This window comes from Gopherus evgoodei, chromosome 11 (genome assembly GCF_007399415.2).
Source record: "Gopherus evgoodei ecotype Sinaloan lineage chromosome 11, rGopEvg1_v1.p, whole genome shotgun sequence".
NCBI lineage: Eukaryota > Metazoa > Chordata > Testudines > Testudinidae > Gopherus > Gopherus evgoodei.
The window spans coordinates 28374222-28399935 of NC_044332.1; the positions used below are offsets into that span (position 1 = coordinate 28374222).

Sequence of the window (25714 nt, forward strand, 5' to 3'; positions counted from 1 at the left end):
AACTACATGGATGCTGATGACATATCAACATTCATAGCAGAGGTGAAAGTAAGCTGGTCCGGTCCAGCGTACCGGCAAAAGCCAGTATGCCATGCCAGACTGGACTGGCTTCCGTGGTGGTGATTTAAAGGGCCCAGGGCTCCAGCCACTGCGGGGAGCCCTGGGCCCTTCAAATCCCCGCCAGAGCTCCGACAGCCAGGCTCTCACGGTGATTTAAAGGGCCTGGAGCTCTGCAACAGCTGGAGCCCTGGGCCCTTTAATTCACCCCTGAGTGCCAGGGCTCTCAGCTGTGTCTGCAGCTGGTAGCTTCAGGGTGATTTAAAGGTCCTGGGGCTCCCAGCCAAAGCCCCAGGATCTTTAAATCTTGAAAGACCCCGCCTCTTCTGGTTGAGGCCATGCCCCCACTCAGGACTCCAGTGTACCGGTAAGTCCTTTAAGTTACTTTCACCCCTGATTCATAGAAGACAAGATTCTGCCCCACCCTCCTCCCAAAGCATACGAGCCCTGAACTATGTCAGAACCACCAGAGTTCCACTATCAAAATATGGAACAAGCCACAGAGATACTTCTTGGTAACCCCCCCATTCACCAGGAAGCAGAGCTCAGCAGTGTTGCTCTCTGCATGAGCATGTGGAACATTCCTAGGTGTGGGAAGACTATGGATGAGAAAGTCCTCCAGCCACACTGACCCTTGTTACAGGCAGCAGGTTGCAACAGGGAGAGGTTGGGCGCAAGTTAGGATAGGCATGGATAGGACAGACACAGCATTCTGCCAAGTGCTCAAACAGCACAATAGTCTTAAGAGGAACCGCTACCATACACCTACCCTTGAAACATCTCACTATTCCTAAACCTTGAGGGAGAAGAGTCTCAAGACTGCTCTTGATATTATACCAATGCACCAGTTTTATACATAAAATGCTTTGCCAAAGCACAGGCATCCAATTCAGACTTCGTAGTGGAAGAAAAAAATAAATATTCTTAACAGCATTTGAGATTTTTCCTGTGTGCCTGTGTTAAACAACAGGAGAAACAGTGACTGTAAATCACTGCATAGAAAGGCTAGCAGAAGCACTTAAAAGCCCACTCTACAAAGTCAAAACAACAGAAACTACTGTGGCTGAACCAGGTTCTAAAACGGTTTGGTCCCACCCAGATAGATGGGGCTAAATCTTTATAAACAGGGTTGAAGGCACCTTTTCAGGAAGTCTGTTTGGAATATCATTTGGTCCCACTCACACAGACTGAGCCAGATCACGTTACTACCATGTTCCGCCACAAAAGAGTTAACAGCAGTTGTTCTGCTTGGCTGTTTTGTCTGTGTAGATGGGTCCCAAGACTCTTGTCTTATGTGTGACTAGTTATTGCATCTCCTGCCCAAAGCATAACTGAAAACGTGGCAATACTTAAATCTCTCATCAAATGTTTGGTATGTTTCTAGATTAACAAGTCATTCAGAGGTTTCAGTTTCGGCGTGGTTTCAAGGTATCAATCTGCAGACGGCGTCTAGGAACTAAATTCTTCTTTGAAAGGGATAAGTAGGTGTGTGGCTCCCCCTAAACTTTCTGAAAGCCACTGTAAATGGATGTTACAGGGCAGTTTGTGGTGCTTTGCAATGGATAACTCTTACCTGAGGGACGAGACTTTGCCTCACCACTGGAGTAAAGTTGGATCAGGTCACTGCACAGAGGTTTTCCTACGTGCTGCTCTCCATCTAGCGAAATGTGTTGCAACTGTCTATTTTGCAGATTTGACATTCGGAGATTCAGGGGCCTCTCACCTGAAAGAGGTCAATACTGAAATATTCAGTATTAAGTATGAATCAAAGCAATGCTAGAAATCAAAATTAAGGCTTAAAAAAAAAAAAAAAAAAAAAAAAAAAAAAAGGACACCACCATTAGACCAGTGAAAAAAATATTCTAGATTTCAACCATGCAGGAGAGATTTCTAGTACGTAAAATGCTGATTTGCAGATGATCTCTTTTCCTCTCCAGGCTACTAGTACTGCTACAGATTTGGTATGGCTGAGCAATCAGTCCCTCATTTTGCTCAAAAATGCCTCATGATCCAACTTTCCCTTCCATGTTGAGATGCATTAGTCACAGAATTTAAGGCCGGAAGGTACCACCAAGCCATCTAATCTGACCTCCTGCATACCACAGGACATCAACACACTGAAGCTAACAATCAAAGTTAGACCAAAGTATCACGGCTTACAAGTGACTAGACTATCATGTGCCACAGCAGAGAATAGAAGAGATCAAAGTGCCCCAATGCCCAAGGCTCCTGTAGTGGCAGGGAAACAACTGAGACATACCCAGATAGTGAGTAACCCTCACTCCCATGCTGCTGAGGTCCCCGTTACAAAAGTCTGCATATAGAACATCTCCACTGAAGTCAATGAGGTTTCCCTAGAGTTACTGAGCAGAATCTTGCTCTATATCTGGTTGTATCATTTAGACCAGTGGTTCCCAAACTTTCCAGACTACTGTACCCCTTTCAGGAGTCTCATTTGTCGTGTGTACCCCCAAGTTTCACTTCACTTAAAAACTACTTGCTTACAAAATGAGACACAAAAATAAAAGAAGTGTCACAGCACACTATTACTGAAAAATTGCTTACTCTTCTCATTTTTACCATATAACTATAAAATAAACAGATTGCAACATAAATATTGCACCTACATTTGTGTGTGATACTTGAGTCTGTTTTTCACTTGTGAGCATTGTCTGAAACCAGAGTCCTGGGTGGCAGGGCTGAAGCCCAAGCAGTACTGCCTGAAGCATGTAACTTAGCTTTGCAGGGCCCCCTGTAGCATTAGGCCTCATGCAACTTCCCTGCTTGCCACCCCCTAAGACCAGCCCTGCACTTGTGATCCCTCTAAACCCATCTCATGATCCTCCTGGGAGTCGCAACCCCCAGGCTGAGAAACACTGATCTAGATGAGTTGACTACCCCCTGCAACACCTCTGCGTACCCCTAGGGGTACATGTACCCGTAGTTGAGAAACAGTGATTTTGACTGTAAGCTCTTCCAGGCAGGGATCTTGTCTTTATTTGCCTGCTTAGCTTCCTCCACACTGCTGATGCTATATGAATAACATCAGTACTAGTAATGATTGCATAACACCAGACAAATTGGCTGGCAGCAATATCATGCCTGGAAGCTACCATACCTTGTCCATCCGCATTATCTAACGTCATGCCATTGGGGCTGTGCTCTTCTGAGCTTTGTCTGTAGTACCCTGTGGAAAGGCGTCTCTCTGAGTGTTGCAGTCTCTCTAACCCTGCTTGGTTACAAAGAAACTCCATCTGTTTTGCCATCACCTTTTCAGACTGCAAACAAAGCAAGAATATACATATATGGATGTTGCTGTACAGGAAAAAAATAATCCCAGCAGGTAATAAAGCAAGCAGTCTAGATATAGTTCTTTGTTGGCTCATATGTACATGTGTGCTTTACAGCTACCTCAAACCTATCAAGCAAACAAAATATTTTTGCACCCACTAAAGCAATGGAACACAGTGCATTAAAAGTGCATAAAAACATGGTGTTCTCTTTTAGCCAGTCTACATGAGATGATATTTCTTAGTTCTTACCTGAGGAGAACAAACTTTCTTCACTCTAGGACTGCAGTCTACACTTAGAGAAATTCCCAAATGCAAGCTCTCTCTCTTAATTATCAAATTCAGCCCTATTGGAATAAATGGCTCTACAAAAATATTCCAACAGCAATGGCAACATCTGCTAAAAACTTATGCCAAGAATTTACCAGACATCTTGGGAGTCTTTATTTTAGGAACTAGCAGCACACAAGTTTAAAAATCTGCCATTGTGAAAGTGTAGGATGACAGTATGTTTGTGGGGGATAAAGGTGTGAAATGTCTGTCTAGAAGAAGAAGACGACCTATACACCTCTAGAGAATGAAATTAAACAATGTAGAGCAACGTGGGAGGAAATGGTGTATAAATGTTTGTCATCAACTTTAGTGCCAAGAAAATTTTAACTTTCAATATGATCATGCTCTCAAGACTGTGACTAAACATCTTATGGAAATAAAAAAAACAAAAAAACCATCAGTTTAAAAAATGTCCATTTCAAAGAGCCACACAGAAGTATACAAATAGAAAGGGAAGCAAAAATATGCAGAATTAGCATCCACAGACACTAGCAAACTGTAAAGTTCACTGATTTTTCTTTAAGTATTTTATAAGTGTCTCCATTACTACTTGTCTCTCTTAAAAAAGAAAGCTGATTCTTGCAAGGAGCTGAGCCTCTCTTGGGAAATGTGAAGCGACCTCAACTCCCACTGACATCTGTGTGCTCAGAAGAGAAAACTATAAATTAGCTGACAGTGTAAAAGAGAAGACCACGTCCTAGGTTCTCCAGTAAACTGATGACATTTAGAGCAGGGAAGGAACCTGTTCTATATTTACCGACATCACTTTAGATATCATCATGTTTTAGAGGAGAAACACAGAACCCTGCCTTTAGGTCTTGGTAGATAGAAATTTTTTTCTCCCTTTACCTAACAGTTTGCTTTCAAGTGTATTTTAATCAATGGTCTACCTGAGGGTTCTGTTAGTATTTTACGAACTGAAACATTACTTTTATTTTTAAAAGGGTTTCACTTCTATGCAGCAAGTACTGTACTATCGCATTTGTTCCCAACAGTAGATGGTGCATTCCTTCTCTTGTCTCAAGATGAGATCCTTACTTCCTTGCAATGAATGAAGATAAAACTATAATAGAGAGTGTCATAACAGCTCCAAGAATTAAACCCATATTAGCAGTGATATTATCTCAGCTAACCCAGGTGATCTTTGAGAACTGGAGGTAATGATTTTAGTCATCACAACATTATACAAAATCAACCGAGAAAGCAACTGTTACTATTCTAGACAGCATCTCAGTAGAAAGCTGATAGTTTCATGTGGTTTGTCTACCTGGGAATTAAGAGCTGCCAAATCTTCACTTTTGCCTTTGGCCAAGGCAAGTGGTACTTTCTCTTGTTGATAAAGTGTCTGGACTGTGTCCTGGAAATCAGGAAAACCATCCTGTTGAGCAAAAACAAACATGGCATATGATTTTGTTTTGCTTTTAAAGAAAAAGCAATGTATCATAATAGTTAAAAGAGAATATTCTTTAACTTTGGTGAAAAACTTGAACTGGGATTTAAGCCTCTGAAACAAGTTAACCAAACTATGCTTCAGCAACATAAAACATTACAGCAGATATGATCTGGCTCATATCACTTGCAGAACAGAGGCTTGTGCCACGCCTAACACATCCAAGTATAAATCCAGAGTAATACCATTGATTTCAGTGGACTTACTCTGGAGCTAAGCCAGTGTAACAGAGCAGCATTAGGCCCACTATTTTGTGGTTGTCTTTTGGATTTAGCAGCTTGGGGTTTTTTTGATTTTTTTTTTTAGAGAAATCAATGTTATAAATGCAGACTATTGCTCTAACTTTGACCATTTGCATCTGTAGCATCCATGAGGCTTGCAGAGTAAGCTACATGCAGAGTAAGACCTTGAGACCGATCTTAGATACACAGCCATGCATGTACTTGCCTATCTTACAGAAAATGCAGTAGCAGAATTTAGTAGCTTAGAAAATTGGGCAAACCACCACAAAATTCAACATGCTGCAAAGACACACAGAAACTATACTGGTCTCCCTGTAAAATGGTAGTGGCTTATCTTTATAAATTCTCTGCATGACAAGCTGCCCACTGAAAAGTGAAGTAGCATGGACTTTGTATGCTGCAAGGAACAGTTCTGCTCTGCCAGGTGCCTGGATGTGAGGCCCCAAAAATTATTTATCCATCTCTAACTTTTATGACTTGCAAATCTCCTATGTCTCTTGTGCATGGGAAAATTGCAAGTTCCATTACAGTCATTTGCTGTATGTAGCAAGGTTAAGATTAAATATTCATGCAGTTTAGTGCTGTACAAGCAAAACTCATGTAAAGCAATGGAGATGCATCATTATTCACAAGAAAATGCAGCAGGGAAGAGAGCTAAATCAAGGGAGGAGGCTGGAGAAAGAAGTAGAATCTAAAAACAATGAAATTCATAACTAGGAAATCATAGGCCTCTTGTGCCAAAGTAACATTTTTAGGAGGATTACAGGCAGTGCCTATAGCATGCTAGGTACTCACACACAGGAAACCAGTGCCTGCCCAAAGAGTTTATAATCTAAGAAATGGAAACGTAGCATCCCCAGAAGAAAAAACTGTAGAATGATACACTGCCTCTGACTAACAAAGGAAAGGGAAAAAAGACAAATACCTCGTGAACAATGAGGCCTGTGCAGTCAATGGCCTACGCAACAGTGATCAGACAAATCTGTGCCACTGTGAATGCTGTCAGGAGGTCTGCTTCCCCCTCACAGTGCAACTCCATTCACTTCAGTGAGGTTACTCTTGCTCCTTGAGAGGGGAATCAGGCCAAGTTTTTTATGCAGATCTACCCCACCACACCCCACTCCAATTTCCCCAACGGAAAAATACAATCCAATGAGTATTTACCACTTTAGAATACTGTAAATTCTCCATAAAAACTCACCTGGAAACAGAAAGATGCCGGAAGTGCACTACAAAACACTAGCTACTTTTACACTTAGCTCTTAGTTTATTATGGGGTGGGAGTTTTGTTTTATTTTTAAGAAGAGACCTCAACTCTGTCTTTGAATGCCTTACATCCATACATGTACATGTAGCTGAAATTTTGAATATGGACGTACAACAGCACCAATGATGTAATTTAGTGGTATAAAATGTGTTTGCATATATTTACACCAGCAATTGTATGCCAGTGTAAAATTGAAGTCTGTTTTTCAAAAGGAGGCCCACTGAGTACGTATGGTTTCTGCTGCTTTGTGTTATCCTCACATACATTTCTTCAATAGGCAATTGGATTCTGGATCACCTTTCCTGAGATGTGCCCCTACCACACTGTTCTTTTGTTCACAAAGACTTATGATATAGGAATGGATGGATAAAAGAGGCAGCAGAAGGTTAGACAATTCAGCATGACATCCATCCATGGCCTACTCCTAGCTAAGCATGCCTCTCCCCATTCCTCCTCTCTACAGCGTACTAGGGGTCTGCCCCACACAGCACATGTGTTTCTTCCATGCTGATCGGTTGTTTTTAAAGTGGTTTCTTATAGCAGATGTTCTCAGTTTCACATGTGTACTTTCCTTCCCATCAATGACACTTTTCTTACATGAACAGCAGATTTTAGTGCTTCTGTTCTTTTGATCGGGCGTGAAAGAGAAACCCCACACCTCTGATCTTGGTTCTCTTTTCAGCCTGCCTGGCAATGGTGTAGGTGGGCATCTGTCTTCCCTCTTCTCTCTCTAGAGCCAGCACTGATTGCAGATGTTTCCTCTGAGCCTCCTCTTTAGTCTCGCATTCCCCTCTGGGTCTCCTACTCCCACTGAGCTTTTTGAACTTGGCTGTCTCAGGCTCTCCCACTCCCCGACCTCTGTTTTAAACACTGCCACTCACTTGAAGATTCCTTTGTTATTACCATGGAAGAGCAATAATTCTCTTCTTCTTTCCCCTCCTGGCTGTCAATACTATATATGTGGAAAGCGAATCTCTTCTCACACAATTTAAAAATGCAGAAATGAGGAGAATGAGTAGCCACTCTCTCTAGTAGCCACTCTCTCTAGGCTATTTGCGCGATATACCTGTGACCTGTTCTGTTTTCTGAGTTGATGCCACAGCAGCTCATTGCATTGCGCAGCATTACCAATGACTCATCAGAGATGACAAAATAAGGAGTGCCCCCCCCCCCCGCCATAGCCTTCACAGAATGAGATGACTGCTTAGTGGGAGAAGAGAAAGCTGTTTGCATTTTTACTCTTCCCTACTGCTCTTTATCCAGAAGAAATTTAAGAGTCACAGCACTTTCTTTTTATTCACTCCCAACTCCCATCCCAAGTTACTGCATTCCTTCTCTCACTCCCTCTATTCCTTTAGCCTGTTTTCCTAGACTCTCTCTCTCTCCTCTACACTCAACTCCCACAGCCTCGCTGCCCACTCTACCAACAAAAAGGGAAGGGTACACGGGGGAAGAGAAAGGCTTTTACAGGTAATCTAATGTAATTCATGGTATTTTGTTCCTTTGGAATGCTTGCGTGAATTTAGTGATTATGAAGAGGAAGGATTTGCAAGAGTGGCTGGAGGCAGGCAATGTGCAACTTTGCCCACACAGCCCTGCTGGTACACCTACATCAAGCCTAACCTGCAAAATCCCAGATTTTTTTTTTTTTTAAAAAAGGTCACTTTGCCTGTTTCCAAAAGCAGTCATTTACACCCATGCAACGTGAGGTGTGAAAAACTTCTAAGTCAGCATATTGGTTTTTCACACTGCACTTTGCAGAGGTATGACTACCTAATTGGCAAGGCAATGGCAAATCATGCTTCAATCCTGCCTCACACAATAAGTGAAATTACCTTTTAAAAATAAAAGCCAAGATCAGATCTGATGTCTCCACAAATGAAAAGCCAGAATACTAACCCACCGTATTTCCTCACACTCTGTATTCAGAGACAGAAGATGCAGCAGTACAACTTTCAAAAGCACGGATGGACACTATTTACATCCACTATGGAAAGAGAATTCTGCAATATTTGCTACAGTGTTTCCTCAGACTTCTATCTTTTGTTAGAAAAATACTGCTAACAAAAAAATAAAAAGGTCAACAGTGAGAGATGTTTCCCCAAGAAAGTAACCCTGCAAAGGAAATGTGTAGAGAAATAATCTAACTATATATTTTTGAAAAATTAATATAAGCTGGAATGTAAATTAGAACCACAACTCATTAACACAAAAGTGAAATAACTGTCCTGCCACATAAATGCTATCTACAATAATACAGAACTCGCAAACATACAGAAAAACGTGGTGGTAAAATTGGGCCTCACCACTTCGTCAGTCATTCTGTATTAGTCCGGACTATATCCTCTTTAATGAAACACTGTTTTGCAATGCACAGCAGTAACAGGAAGATTCAGAAAAACATCATTTTGTAGACTGAGGACATTCAGTTCTTCAAGGAAAAAAAAAGTCCAAAAAAAAAAAAATCACATGATTGAACTACTAGCCTTTTAAAATAAGTAGAAAGAGAGTGAACATATTTCTTCTGAACTATTGCGCTAAAACAGCGAAGCCTGAAGGTTCACTACTCTGTAAATACGAGAATACTTTCTCCTAGTGGTGTATAAGTCTCCTCTCCCAAACAACAGCCTTCCAAAGAACAGCCTAAAGTTTCAGCTTAAATCTACTGTGTTTTTCCACGTTACCATTTTCCCCCCCATTAAAAAAACCCTACCCTCCCCCCCAAAAAATCACACTCTCGTGGCTTGTCATTTAAGTTGCTTAACCATTGTTAACTGAGCAAAGGAAAAAAATTCCTAATGGTGAGATCTCAGACTGTGGAATAGTCTAGCAAGAGAAGCAGTGGAAGCACCACTGCTTGAGTCATTTAAAACTAGATTGGGCAAAAAACATTGGAGAATATACTATAGGGAACCACAGTACTGTATATTGGCCATTGATAGTGATAGTGTAGATCAATGCTTCTCAAAGTGGTGGTCCGCGGACTGGACCGAGACATCAGCTGCCAGTCCGCGGCGAGTTTCCTCATAAGAGCATCGAATAGGATAATAATATGGCACAGGTCCCTGGCACATTGGAAAAAAAATTGCCAGCTCCCCACATCAGATAGCTTGAGAAGCACCGGTGTAGATGACTCAATACGGCTTTTCCTAGCACTAAATTCTGGGTTTATAATACTAAAAAGCCAAGACAGGTCAAAGTGAATCCCAACACAAACACACAGAATTACTGGCATGGGAGCTGTGAGTAAACCTTCAGAGGACACATGTACACAATTCAAATTACTGTACATATTTTAAGTGCTGTCCAGGGCTGTAATCCATGTGTTGCACAACAAAATGACCAGCATGCAATATGATCACATTTAAAAAATGCTTTTATTTATATCTGGCTTTCAAACTAACTTCTCATTTTAAAGGAGAAAAAATGCACCTGTTTGAGTATTTGCCACATGAGACTAGCTTGCTTAGATAACAAATGTAAATCCTTGCACTCCTTTGAAATAGTAGATTTTACATATGGCATATCATTCCTCACTGAAGAAATTAAATGTGAAAAAAGTGCTATTTCAGTGTATTGCAACCCTTACATTAGAGTTACATGATGAAGAACATACCACATACCTCCATGTTACATGCTATTATAATGCAGACCCATACTTAGCACATCGTAATGTACTATACCATTTATTTTAGCAGATGATATAAGGAAAATTGTAGCTGCATCAGATGATACCCAAGCAGCAGTGAAAAGGCTAATCAGTTAAAAAAATATATCATAAAGGAAGATGAGCCAGTCATTTTGGATACTTATCCATATCTATGTAACAAGCTATTTAAAATGGACTTAATTTACTTTCCAGCAGAAGAAACTTAAAATACTTAAGACTTTAAGTAATCCTTAAGATACTGCACATGCTGTCAGTGTGACCTTGAGAATATCTCATCTTAACAAAGAATTCCCAATAGAATTTATGTTAAATTAAAGTTGTGTGCAGATGTGAATTTTTAGTGTGCGCGCGCGCATGCGCGCGAGTATGCATGCAGACAGATATAAGTACACACTATCTGTTTGTGTGTGTGTGCGTGCGCTGATACATTTTCATTTGCAATTGATTTCTCACTTATTGACAGTTTTGGTGATTTAGTTATAGGCACATATGGCCCATAACCTACCATCAATTCCTATGCAAAACTCTCAATCTGAAATCAATAGAGAGTTCTGCATTTTGGATTTGATCCAAAGCCCACTGAAGTCAATGGAAAGACTCCCACTGACTTCAGTGCAATTGGGCCCTATAAGAAAAAAACTGATAGGAGGATATTGCTTAGAGTTTGCAGTACAGCTTTCAATGAGAAGAATCCCACTCACACATGGAGAGCAGAATACTTGGACTAGATGTTCCATGGGGATCACAGGGCAGAATTCTGGCCTATGTTTTTATAATCTAAAGAAAACCAGTCCAATGCACTTTCTATACATTTAACTTTTTTTAAATTAAAAATAGGATACAAACAAAAAAATCTGAGACATCTATTTTGTATTTATTTTCCCTAAATTAATATTAATACTATGACAGAGGTGCCTAATTAAAAGTAAAAATTATTTTCTCTAAGTTTACAGAACTAAGTCAGAGCCTTACAAGAATTTCCCTGAGCCACAGAAAAACAAAATAAATACACACAAGGCAATTGAGTTCAATGGAAGGAAATCTCCATGAAGAATCTCTGATAGCTTCCCCCCACATTGGTCTCTCAGGGGTGGGCAGGATTTGTCTCCCAATCTCATGGCACAAATCACAGAGACTGCAGAAAAAGTCTGAATATCCCTTGGGATCTGCAGCAAGCCCACTGCACAGCGGTGGCCATACATCTATGTCAGCTCTGCCCCAACAGTGCAATTCCCCAGTCCCTCTTCCCCTACTCCACCTAGTATCTTCCCCGTCTCCACACACAGATCCCTAGGACCAAAGAGGAAGAATGTTATCACAAACAAAATGGATACCGCTATACAAAATTGTAAGGAATCAGCAAATCGTAAGCCATGAGCAAATCAGGTGCTCTCTAAACTATTTCTTTTAACAGGTTCTCTAACTTTGGGGCAAATCAATTTTTTGAATGTAAAACTTAGCATGCAAGAGTCACAATATCATACCTCTAGCTTAATTCTCTTCGGTGACAGTTCATCTCTATCTCCACATTTAGATCTAGAAGAAAAAACATACATAGTATTGATAAACAATATAAATATCCTGTCTTTACATATAAAAAGAGAACCAAATTTATCTCTGCTATAACTCACTAGATTTAACACCATTAAAATCAAGGGTGAATATGACCCACTTAGTGGGGGAAAATATTAATTTAGGGCCCCATCCTGAAATTCTTAACCATCCAACTGATACAGTGGAAGTCATTGGGAGTACTCGGCAAGCAACAATTTGCAGGACTGGGTACTTAGGAAAGTCGTTGAAACGCAGCTAAGGGCAGGGAAGTTTGGTCAGCACAATGAGGTGACGGAGCTGAAAGGTCTACTGTTTGTGCTGATCAGCCGTTAGATAGAAAGAGCATTATTGGGGGAAAACAAGGGGAATGGAATTGGGGCAAAACCAGAAAAGATCATGCAGTGGGACAAAAAAGCCCGCCCCCCACCCCCAACAAATTAACCCAAATTAGGGTGAAATTCAGCCGCAGGCAGAGTAGCAGCACAAGGCGCAGGCAACACTTAAGTCCTCAATAAAGCAGTATGTAGGCCTACATGCTGGTGTTTTGAACAGAGATGAATTTCGCCTTAAAGCAGAAAGTTCCAGCATGATCTTTATGACAAAATACCCTTTGGCCTCTGTTACCCAGGATGGGAGAAGACGCTAGCACAGTTGGGCATGTGTATTAAACAATATTCTTAAAAAATTTCTGAAAACTTATGAAAAATATATTTTCAACACTGTGTGTAACATCCGAGATATATCAACTTTTGATAGTAATATACAGAATATACTGAAAAATATTAGTCATATCTATGGAAGTGTTTTGTAAAATGCATATATTCTATAATACACAGATAATAACCTGATATAAAAACATATCCTGTTTTTCGCTGCTTGATTTGATAACTATTTTAAAGAGAGACATTGTCCATTTAAATTTGGTCCCAAATTATTATTTTTTAAAACAAGTGTTTATAAAACTACTCTCAACTACCTTTGTCTTTCATAAATGCTCTGGCTAGGCTGTTTAAACCCTGACGATTTATATTAACCTTGAAATAACAAATGACTCAAAATTTAAAATGCTTGCTTCTTGGAGATGATATATTGAAGGGTACTGTATATACTGTTACTGAATCTGGAGAACCAAAAGGTTGGTGAAAGGATTAAAATAGCTACATGCCAATAAAAATGAGTAACAATATGAAAGGTTCCATGGTTTACACAGTATTACTGATGATTTCTATTTTCCATATGTATGTGCTCCCTCTTGCCTAATGTAAACATTTTGCTAGCTGTAGAGGAGGAAGAATGAAAAGAGATTTCTAATGCTTCGCAAGAAATTCTATTGAACAGATTACTTCATAGAAAATAAAGTTCCCCTGAGTTTATTAAAGCTTACTTGGTGGTCCTGTAAGTGTACTTGTATGTAACTTCTCGAGAGATCTGCCGAGCCAACGCAAAGAGTTCATCTCTCCTGGTTAACAATGCATTATCTTTTACACACAGCTGAGCGGCTGCTTCATTAACTGTTAGCTGGAAGTTAAACACACAAAAATATTCTTGACTTCCTCAAAATATCACCTATTGACCCTTGTAAAAGTATCCAAGTGTGTGACATGACTGTTTTCAACACTGAGTCACATTACTTATTTTATAATGAATCTGGAGGATTTCCTCAAATTGTGAATACTCATCCTTTCCCAGATACTTGCCTCAGTTATAAAGAGACATAAATATGTAAGATAAATTTAGTGTTCTTTAAAGTGTTTATTATAACTCTCTCTGATGTAAGCTACCTTTTCCTCACCCCAATGTTAACTAAACCCCAATATGAAACAGCACCTCCTAATGTTCAAAGATTTGGCTCCCAAAGATTATTTTTTATAAATGCCAGTGCAGAAGAACATGCACAAGGCTTGAAAAATCCACTTGACAGTGGTGCGTAGGAAGATTTCCCTGATGAATGACGTGTAAGCCATCAGTTTCTGCAGAATGTAAACGGTCTTAAAAAAAAGTATGTTTCTCACCCTTATGCTTGTGAAAATTATATCTGAATGCAAATCAAATCTAAACCAATGCAGTGATGTCTTCCTGAGCCTGTTGGGACACCATCCCAGTGTGTCTGAGGCTGCCCATACCTTTACAAATCAGCAAAAATGAAATTAACAAGGCTCAAGTCAGCTTCACTACTGCTATGAAATCATGCAGGGCAGTGGTTCTCAACCTATTTACCATTTTGGGCCACATATGAGGCTTACACTGTGTTATGTGGGCTGCATCCAATACTACCTGTATGACCCTGAGGATGTCACATGGGCCACAAGCTGCCCACAGGCCAGGGGTTTAGAACCACTGCTGTAGGGAGTGATGAAACTGTCAAGAACAATAACAGTTTCATGATGTCGCTATTTCAGAAACCTAACAGCAGCAGCAAAGACACACACTGAAGTTACTAATGGAGGCAGAAAACCCAAAACATAGACACTGGAGAAGGTGTATATCCTCCCTCCTGTCACAGCAGCCAAGAGGATGGCTAGCACTTTGTATTTATCAGATACGTACCAGCCAGAGGCTGATATGACAGATGTTGTTTCTGGACCTTTCTTGAAGGATACAACTATTAGAAGTCTCACCACTCCTCTGCTTTCCAAGAGCTGGATTTTTAGGGTGATGGGCTTCTCTCTGGAACATTCTCCCTAGGCCTCATAGATCTCTATCAATCAGGTTACTGGATACCTGCAGCAAATGTGTTTTTTAAATGCAGTCAGCATGTTGCTTATGAATCAAGTTCTGCTGTTCTCCAATTGCCATACATACCTTGTGGGAGTACAAAGTTCTAAGAGCAACAGACCAACTACAGTTCACTGGACAGGGACAGGGCTGGTCACACATGCAGACGCGGTAGCACAATACTTTGCAGCACAGAGGTGGAGCAGTCTGAGAGCAGGACAGTAGGCTTGCAATTACACTGAAGCATTGGCAAAAACTATGAACAACTTGTCCCCTGCTCCTCCCCACCGATGCTTCATACCTTGGTATCTAGAAAGCCATCCCCATATCTCTCATGAAGACCCCCTTCGTAAGCAGATCTTTTAAAAAAATTTGCCTTAAAGGATGAAACTGGTCATGCAAACTTTTTATTCATCAGACAAGCTTATTGGCTTGAGTTGCAAGTTCTTTGGAAATATAACTTAAAAATTATCTTCAATTCGAGTCTGTGATGTGGCCTGTTTTGTGGATTTAAAGAATATTAAGAAGCTGACCAATCCCCAACTAAATCATTCCAGCCAGGGCTTTGTCAGGCCTGGCCTTAAAAACCTCTAAGGAAGGAGACTCCACCACCTCCCTAGGTAACCCATTGGCCTGCTAACCCCAGGGTGGTGAGTTCAACCCTTGAGGGGGCCATTTAGGGATTGGGGGCAAAAATCTGTCTTGGGATTGGTCCTGCTTTGAGCAGGGGATTGGACTAGATAACCTCCTGAGGTCCCTTCCAACCCTGATATCCTATAATTCTATGACCTCAGAAGTAACTACTGTTCATAATTATATTTCTTAAGCATATTTCATGTATTCAATGTGAATTTACACTAAACATATAAATATAGACCTGAAGACCCAGGAGAGGCATTCTGGCCTAGCAGCTACTGAACTACATATACTTAATAAACTACATGTATTGTTTGATCCTACAATCACTGAAAGACCACACCGCTTACTGAAGTCAGATGCACTACAGTGACAGGATCAGAGCCATTTTATAATGCAGTTACTATATATTGTTAACACAGCAGACAGTATTAAAATCATGAGTAAGACAGTTACCTCGCAGACCAGAAAACTTAAGGGGTGATTTAAACAAAAAACAATAAAAAGAAACCCACTCTATATATTCTTTTACAGAAAGATTACTGCAAAACAAATAAATGGAAAGGCAAGACATTTATGAATACACAACTCATATAAAAGAACTAGTATTCATGTGTTAATCTCTGTATATTGCTTTTCATTTACTATGTTTTAGATATCCTTTGAGGATCATTCTTCACACACAATGCTTGCTACTTCAGCATCAGTATGTTATTCATACTGTACACTTGCATAACAATTCACATTACTTCATAACTGGATATAGTCTTAGAAGGCTGCAATAATAAAACAGGTTACAAACACTTTTGTTTACTCCTGGCAAATGCTCTATCATAATATTGAAGGATAGCCAAATATTTGGTGGGGTTTTTTGGGGGGTGGGGGGGAGGTTTGTTTTTCCTTTCTTCTCTAAGGCCACGTCCAGACTAGGAATTAAAATCGATTTTAGATACGCAACTTCAGCTACGAGAATAACGTAGCTGAAGTCGAATTTCTAAAATTGAGGTACTCACCAGTCTGGACGGCGCCACATCGATGTCCGCGGCTCTCCGTGTCGATTCCGGAACTCCGTTCGGATTGATGGAGTTCCGGAATCGATGTAAGCGCGCTCGGGGATCGATACACCACGTCCAGACTAGACGCGATATATCGATCCCCGAGCAATCGATTTTAACCCGCCGATGCCGCGGGTTAGTCTGGACGAGGGCTTAGTCAGTTTCTCCAGGATCACTGCAAACCCAGCCTTATTGAGCCAGAAGTACATGTCATGGCTTCCTCCCTTTTAAATAGGCAGCAGATTGCAGCCAGCAGGTAGAAAAATTCAGTGTTGTGTGCCACAAAATGACAATCCCTTTCTGGGAATTCTAATTGTAAAAAGCAGGGATTCTAGCAACCATTCTAGTTGAGTATACATTTCCATCAACAGAGTTAGATGATTCCCCTGCCACACATAGAGAAAATTAAATACGAAGTCTCTCCCCTAGCTCCTTTAAGACAACAAAAGTAAATAACCTAAGTGAAGTCAGACAACATAACTCATGTATGCTATTCCTGTGTTTTTTTTCACCCCATGATTTTCTTGTGTTTTACATGTAGTCAGACAAACACCAAAATATTAAATACACAAAGTTATATTTGTAAAACGGAGCTGAATCAAACACCTAAGAGTCACCAAGTTCAAGAGTATGGCCAAAACAATCTTCCTTTAATCCAATCCATTGTGCCTCAGTCTCATAGCCCCATATTTGGAAACCTGTGCAATACTGAGACAACGGAATAGATTAAAGACAGCGTTTTAATATTAACTCAGAACTTCCTTGTTCTGAGGGTTTTATGTCAGACCTTAATATTAAGTCAATGTTGGTTTTAGTTTTTTTCTTTTTTCCTTTGTAGATAGCCATGATAAAAAAAAACCCAATAAGCCTACTTTTTGAAGAATGCCTAGCACCCACACCTCTCTCTGGCTTCTACTGACTGCTCAGCACTTTTGAAAGTTGGAGTATTTATGTGCACCTGACATGGTAAAGAATGAGAGGTCTGAAGAGGAGCTCTGTGTAAGCTTGAAAGCTTCTCTCTCTGACCAGACGCAGGGCTGCCCGGGGTGGGGGTGGGGAGAGGTGGGGCAATTTGCCCCAGGCCCCGAAGAGGCCCCCACGAGAGTTTTTCGGGGGCCTTGGAGCAGGGTCCTTCATTCGCTCCGCGGGCCCTGGAAAACTCTTGTGGGGCCCAGGCCCCTGGAGCTTCTTCCGCTCCAGGTCTTCGGCGGTGGGGGGATCCTCCCACTCCGGGACTCGCCGCCAAAGTACCAGGTCTTTAGCGGTGGGACCCCAAGCCCCCCTGAATCCTCTGGGCGGCCAGGACCAGACGTTGAGTCCAATAAAAGATATCACCTCACCCACCTGGTCTCCCTATTATTACATATTAACAGAAAGGAGTGAATCCTGCCTCTCCGCAATTCTTCACCATTCTGTTTAGCTTGTAGTGTCAACATGCAACCACATCACTGGTTGTAGCAGCTCTTTCTGAGCCATGCACTCACAAGACAACTTAGTATTGGACAAATCCTCTCCCCAACACTGAGCCCAAGAAACTCAGCTGGATGATGGGGAATTTTCCACAGGAAGAATCCCCTTCCCAGGCTTCAGCGCCTCTCTGCAGCTGCTACTCCAGACAGGTTACAGTAGAGTCTGCAAGCCTTGTGGCCTCTATTCTATGAAAGGGAAGAGAATGAAGGAGCATTGAGGATCCACCCTGCTCCAAATCCTGACTGTACAGCAATGTACACAGATCTCCCAGAGCCTGCAGGGATTGCACATGCCTGGCAGGGACTCTTCAAATTCTGCCTCCAACGCCTGTGCACTTGGCCTGCAGTCATAGAGTAACAGGACAGGATTTGCATCTGTATGTTGGATGACCTTAGCATAACACTGAGCTATGCATTTACAACATAGTGCACAAGAAGGAATTGCACTGCTAAATGGGCATGTTGGACACATGGCCAAAATTGCCACAAGTTTCACCAAAAACGTATCACCAATATGTAGTAAAAATCCCTATGAGAAGTTATTACTGGGTATGTGCAATTGCTTCTTAAAAGTAAATATTAATTTTAACTGAGCTTGCTGTGAGGGTTTATAGTTTACATTATAGATGACACACCTACAAAAACTTATATTTAAATTGTAATTTTAAGTTACAGAAATGAAAACAAGTATAAAACCAGTAAGCTTCTTTGCCACGCCTGTAATGTGAACACAGTCCTTCCTTTTGGGAAGTACACCTCATGACAAATCTCAAATCAGATTGAAATGTTGCAATCACTTAACTGTCAAATGGTGATGCAGCATTCATTATATCAACACTTATCTGGCACTGCTTTAGTTTGTTTATTCTTCTGTAGTACCCTACTTGAGCACTAAAACACCAATTCCCAACAGAGACAACCCTACTGCATTACAACATAAACAGTTACTAGCTTCCAGAAAGAAGGCTAGAATGAAAGAGGAGTACATGTGTATGTATGTTTAAAGCAAGGTATGTAAACAACTCTGCTATTCTTCAGGGGTCCAAGGACAAGCCCTCAGGTCAGAGCCTACTCTTCACTGGGGCTATCCACCTCTGCAGACGACATCAGCACATACTTTTTACAGCCCAGGCACCACTCCAGATTGCATTTCTTTGGGCACAGTACAGGTAAAGGTTTTACAACTAATCTCGAACCCAATCCAGAGAATAACTAGGTCTTGTGGGTCCATGTCTGCAGAATTCCTTCTGCCTCACACCAGCTATACAGTGAGGCCTAGAGCAGAGGGAAGGCAGTTGAGCTGTATTAATCAAGCCAGGTAACAAGGTCACCTGAAACAAGCAGTTTCAAATATACACAGAGGAGACTTGTTTACTCTCTAAAAGTGGAAAGCGGTGCAGAAAGGCAAGACTGGTCTGGAGAGAGGCCCAGTGTTTAGAAGCCTTTGTATAATAACAATTTGCTATTTAAAGGCTTGATCTGTTCATTTCTATTTGTTCATGTCATCTATTTCAGAGAGACTTAGAACTTGGAAGATGTGCATTTTAAATCATTAGTGCAAACACATACAAACACAGGAAAGGTTTCCTACTTCATCCCATAACTCAGTGGCAGTGCTGACTGGCACAAACACACACACACTTCCCATTATATAATAGGAAGTGAAACAAGTGTCCATAGGAAAACAGCAGCCTACCATCTAAAAAGGGGAATGGTAACAGGGAAAGCTCATTCCAGACAGAGTTATTTTTACCTCGTGGAGCGTGAGATGTTTGCCATCCTTTCTTTTCGAATCAAATCTGCCATATATTGCACTGTATTTCCTGATCTCCTCCTCTTTGCGAGGGTCCTCGTCATTCATCTCAAAAATGTGACCAATCATCTTTGCCAGCTTCTTGTTTGTTTTCAGTAACTCCTTTACTTCATTCAAGTCACTTTTGGGCAGGGAGGGAACCATACGTTCCACGCATTCAGCAACTGACAGAGCAGCTGCAGCATCTAGGGTCTCACTGTTTTCCTTTGGTGAAGCTGGAGAGCCAAGGTCAGCAGGGGAAAGGCTGTGTTCGCTCTCTGTAGTGTGATGACCTTGCCAGAGTCTTGGTTCATTGCCACTCTGCAGCGGTAAGTTTCCTACCACTTCAGATTTGCCTGCACCCATACTTTGCACGCATGTGGTGGCAACACATTTTGGAATCTTCAAGTGAGGCTCCCTGGTATTACTATTCCTTTCATAACTAGGGCAGGATATTCCCAGCCAAGCAGGGGACCCTTCTGGTAATTTATAGATTGGAATGCTACTGACTGGTAAGGAAGTGAGAGGCTGATTAAAAAGACCAGGATTTGTGACCCAGTCCCTCAAAGCCTTTTGCAGTCTTCGGACATGAAGAGGCTTGCTAGCCATGCCTACAAGAGCCATTATCTCCAAGAACTCCTCTTCGCCTGCTTCACATAGCTGCTGTACATCATCACCTCCCTGCTGAATGAAGGCATCAAAGTAGAATAAGAGATTTGCTTTTTGTAATATTCGATAGAGTTGCAACTCCCCAAGGGTTCTGGGTAAAGCTGACGCCATCACAGATGATAGAACCTGCAGAGAGTAAGAACGTTAATTACAAAATAGTCTTTAAACTACAAAATCTTACTCATATTCCTAAACGTATGGATGTTAGAGAGACAAGGTGGGTGAGGTAGTATCTTTTATTGGACCAACTTCTGTTGGTGAGAGAGAAGCTTTCAAGCTTACACAGAGCTCTTCTCCAGGTCTGGACAAAGATGAGCTCTGTGTAAGCTTGAAAGCTTGCCTCTCTCACCAACAGAAGTTGGTCCAATAAGATAATATCTCACCCATCTTGTCTCTCTAATATCCTGGGACCAACAGGGCTACAACACTGCACAGACTTCAGGTTATTAACTCAGAGGGGAGGGTATTCTTTCTCGTTATAAGATCTTTAACAGCTACAAAGAAAGGTGTTGCATTTTCCCCTTTGACCAATAGGTATGCTATTGGATAAGGTGCTTTCATTTTTAGGGACAAAAGTCCATGGCTGAAACATTTCTGAATAAAGCTCAATGGACCACATGCTGAAATTTCAATGAAACTGTGAAGGAAAAAAAGTAGTTCAAGGAGGGACTTAGTTTATTTTCAGTTTCCCTTTTCAGATTTGTTCCTAAGAACACCACGCTATATTTCTTTTGCTGCTGCTTAGTGGAGCTCTTTGTGACTATTTCAATTCAAAACATAACAGACTACGTCAATGGTAACATAATACTTGCCTACACAATAAAGGAAACAGCCCCCCCTTCTCTGACTTCTCTTACCCCTGGACTCACCCAGTCCCCAAATGCTTGGATTAGGGCTGGGAAAACAACCTTTCAGACATGTTGTAAAGCCTAACAAATCTGTGCTCTGGTGGACTGCAATGGGAAGGTGCTGAAGTATCAAGAGTTCCTCAGACACCTTGTGAAGACCTCATATTTTCAAACAGAGGGGGACCTAGTGCCTGCCTCTGCTCATCTCAATTTTGGCAGTTTCACCCAAAGGGATAGAGAGAGAGAGAGATTGCTAACCGAGAGAGAGTATCAGTCAAAGTACTGAAGAATTCAGGGCTGTTAGAGCTTAAATCCACATCTTGAGCTCTGGCTGGTAACTAACAGGCAGTCCATGCATATTATACTGATGTTCATGCCCCTGACATGAAGCCCCACTCAGTAAAAGTGCTGCTGCATTCTAAATAGTCCTAACATGCAGACTCATCTCAAGCGCAGTGCTGCAGTCCACACTCCATGGAAAAAGTGATCTACTTTCTTATCTGCAGAGTATTTGTTTCAGTACACGGAAAGGGGCATCAAAGTCCCTTGTTACCCATAAATCTTGTGAATGCTACTGCTGACAACCAGCAAAGCCCTGGGAAATTTCATTTTAAAAAAAAATTATAAATATCAACGCAAAGGTTAGTTTTACAGATTCAGTGGGGTAGTTTCCACTATTATTGTTTTAAGCTAAATCACTGGTCATGAAAGGCTGGATTGCATAATTTATAGTCTGCTATGGAAGCACTGGGACTACAATGTTGGCTAATATTCTCCCTGATCTCCTCTCACTCAGCACTTTAAAATGGACAGATTAGAAGCCTGCAGGGAAAATTTTACAAAATGTGATGCATTCTACAAATTACTGGTCAGTGCAATAGCTTTCAAAAACACTTTAATACCAGAATGAATAACTGTGTGTGTGAAGGGACGTTGCTAGGAAAAAATTAAGCAAAAATTATTTTTACATTTTTATGACCTTCTGCCATTAACAACAGCCCTTAAACATCCCAAGAAAATTGCAGGAACCAACAATGTTAGAGCTGAACTTTGGTAACAAAGATACAGTTTTTAGATGCCTAATAAAAAAAGCTTTGATTTAATACTACAAATGAAACTGAAAATTAAGAGAGCTATGTAAACTTCACAAGCCAGATATGGTAGTGACAGGATGTGTGTGAACATTCAGGTAAGAAAAGGACTTGCACAAGTTTTATTTAATTTTGTCTGAATCACAATTGATAGCATTAACCGTTTTGAGCAGCCACCCTAAGTGTCACAACTGGTTAGACCAGAACCTAACAAGTTATAACCTATGAAAAGTAATATGAAATTGTACAGCTTTATAAACATTAAATATCACCCTTTTTGGGAGATCTCAGCCTCCCAACCTCTAGCACCGGTGCAATGGCTGGCTGGGTCCGGTAGATTCATACTCTCCTCTGGCAACACACAGAAACGTGCCCAGAAAAAGCTGACACTGCAGGAGGCAGCCAATAGCTCTCTCAGACACTTCCAACTGCAAGTCTCTGCCCTCTGTTATGGTGTGAGAAGGAGACGTTAACTACCAGCACACTGGCATTACAGCTCGGGGACGTGAAGACCTCTCCACAGACAATCTGTGGGGAACCTGGTTTTCTCCTCCCCCCATCCTCTACCCCTGCTAAACTTTCCGTGCCAGCTTCAAGCCTCATTCTTCCTGTCAACTCACTGTGGGGAAAGAAGCAGGGAAGAGCACCAGGGGAGCAGGTGTGTGTGTATAATTAAAGAGCAATCCAGACTGGAAATGGAGGACCATGGGACTCTACAGAGGACATATGGGAAAGAAACATGTAGAAAGTCAGAACAGAGTGGGGACACAATGAGGAGAATCCAGATTAACATTCATGTGAATAGGTACAAATAACACTAATGCAGACTTTTTTAAACATACAAAATACCCAATCTAGGGAATTCCCCTAAACAAGAACACTTTAAAATACATTTAAGGTTGCAAATAATCAACAATACAGCCACTAGTTAAATTGTTATCCATCCTTTGCAACCCACAGCAATGCATTCTTCTTCTGACATTGCCTCACTCCCACTCCCCACCCACCGTGTGTGTTCTCCCTCTGAACACCATGTCATCTGAACTCTGACCACAAATATTAAATACTGAAAAAACAAAACAGCGTTATTACAGACTTTCAAACAGTAACTTACCAGAATGCTAAAGCTTTATTACAAACAATTCCCTCCACTAACACACAAACGTAAACAATCAGAAGTCTACGCTACACATAATCATTTACTTCAATGCCACCCCAACATCCTGAACAATCAGAAAACCACCATTTCTAGCCATTCCAGCTGGTAGGAGCAGAGGATGCACATTTTGCATGGAGGTAGAGGGAGGAGGCATACTAGCTGTACACGGTGGATGTGGGAGGGAATGCAGAGAAGAACTCAGGGTTGCGGGCTGCAAGTGATTTCCCAGCTTTTTTATGGTTGTGTTATTGCAGTTGAGCACTTTTAACAGTGTTTTTAGTAGCAGTTTTTGTTTCGGAGGGATAGTATTACAATTAAGCTGTCGCTAATTTAAATAGCGGTTGGCACAAGAAAAAAAAAGTGAAATGTCCTGCCTTTTAAAAAACAAAAACAAAAAAACCCTTTAAGGTTACATTTATTACAGCCAAAGCATGTTAGTACTACAGTACCTCTGCATCATTACAACCTGAGGCAAGCAGTTTCATTTTTGTTACCAGTTTGTATTTCTGAAGAATTTTGAACTGTGGACACATGATCCTACATGGAGCTCCACTGACATCAATAAAGCTTCACACAGGCATGGGGGTCTGCTGTGCAGAGCATATTATAGGATCTATTCTAGTCAGTGTCCTACATCACCATCCTTACTGGGGTAGCTTTGCCTACAGGCTCGGGTTATTACAACAGTACCCGTAAGAAAGTCCTGCATATAAAAAAAGTGATTATTCCATAATATATTCTGATCACTCTTGGTGTTTTGAAAAGTCTCCAATGACAAACTACATTCAGATTTGAGAGTTAGCTACTATGCATATTCATTATATTTTCGTAGCAAGTCTTTGTAAAAGACCTACCTATGGAAACAAGTTGCAGTAGCCAGACCTAAGAAGTGTTAAGAGGTAGACAAGATTATTGTACCAAAATAAAAAAAAAAATTCCAAGGTGATTCTCAAGTGTAGTCCATTAAACATAAATTTCATAGTCAGATACAGCAAGATGTGTATCTACATGATAAACATTTTGAAACTGTAAAGCGACAAGGTACTGGAAAAAATGACACCACTGAACCTAAATATTTATTTACCAACTACGAAACATTCACTACAGATGTTCCATTTTTCGTTAATCTTGCTATGCCAAAGCAATCCATTAAGTTTTGTCTGTGGCTGCCAAGATATTAGTTACAACCAAATTCACAGATCATGTCCACTCTTTCACTCAACTAAGGTGCAACTTGGATCATAACAGAATTAGCCTGAAAGGAAAAACAAACAAACAAACCAGATACCACAAAAATATTTATCAATTTTATATTTAATTTTGTATTAAAAAAACTCTTTACAATCCCTGAATTTGGAAGAAACAAGACACCTAAAATCAGTAACCCAACATTTCACCTAGGTTTTGGAGATCCCTATAAAGACACATGACCTTTGTAGGTCCATTTATTAAAGTGGTTTTGATTTTCTATTAATGATGTGCGTACACAAGCATGCATGACATATTACTGCACATGTGGGTGTATGTACTAGATATGAAGTAAAAGAATTGCACTTATTTTTACCTAATCTGTGTTTCTACAGATCAGATGAAGTTATTTTTTGAAGAGATTTTTAGTGTTTCTTTTAGCAATGAGATACAACAAACCCAATCCAGACAAAACAACTAACGAAGCAGTAAATTAACCTTTACGATACTTTTTATGAAGTAAAATCATTAATTTGTGCAATTGCAAAATCCTTCTATTATCCAGAGCTCTGGGACACAGAGCCCACAACCTCACACCAATGCCCTAACTGGTACAGTTGGGATTGCACCCCCTCCCCCAACTCCGAAGGAAGAGACAATGCAAGGATGTTTCTGTACTTTCCGCCTACTCCCTCATCCCTTTTGCACTGGATTTCTCTGGGAATCACCCACACACACACACATGAATCCGCCCTCTCCTTCCGGCAATCTGCAGCAGCAGCAGGAATAAACTCCTCAGCGGCAGCAACGAAAACACCCCACAGGGCAGAGAAACAGCATTTTTTCTTTTTACAGTCCACTTTATCTTTATCTTTCCCCTCCCACCCCATCCTCCTCGTCCTTAAAGTATCTACAACTATAATACACAGCCTCTCATCAGCATAGCATCCGAGCACCTAAGCAAGGCTGAACAATAACTTTTCATTTCCCTTGGAAGAGCTTTCCCAGCCCCTTTGCTGTAGGATAAATACATAAACGCAAACATAGATTTTCACACACTTTCCAGAGGATAAAGCACACTTTGTAAGAGGAACCACACTCCTGCGCTGCACGCTACATACACTTCACAAAAACACAGGTACCTAGCTAGACGATACATGATTTGCAAGAGAGTAATGCAGTGGGTTAACACACACTCTGCAACAGGCTGCCTGCACGCGCACCCCCGG

At 41.0% G+C, this 25714-nt stretch overlaps 1 protein-coding gene across 4 annotated transcripts in view; it reads right to left on the bottom strand.

The window, feature by feature from the left end:
• NAB1 (NGFI-A binding protein 1) overlaps positions 1-25714 on the bottom strand; it is a 28838-nt gene that overhangs the window by 1849 nt on the left and 1275 nt on the right. For all 4 annotated transcript variants that reach the window (XM_030580796.1, XM_030580795.1, XM_030580794.1 and 1 more), the window contains exons 2-7: positions 19492-20325; positions 13248-13381; positions 11794-11845; positions 4948-5058; positions 3176-3335; positions 1631-1780 (exon numbers count right to left, since the gene is read on the bottom strand). In XM_030580796.1, coding sequence (XP_030436656.1) covers positions 1631-1780; positions 3176-3335; positions 4948-5058; positions 11794-11845; positions 13248-13381; positions 19492-20310 — 1426 coding nt within the window. In that variant the 5' untranslated portion in view covers positions 20311-20325. The remainder of the gene's footprint in view (positions 1-1630; positions 1781-3175; positions 3336-4947; positions 5059-11793; positions 11846-13247; positions 13382-19491; positions 20326-25714) is intronic.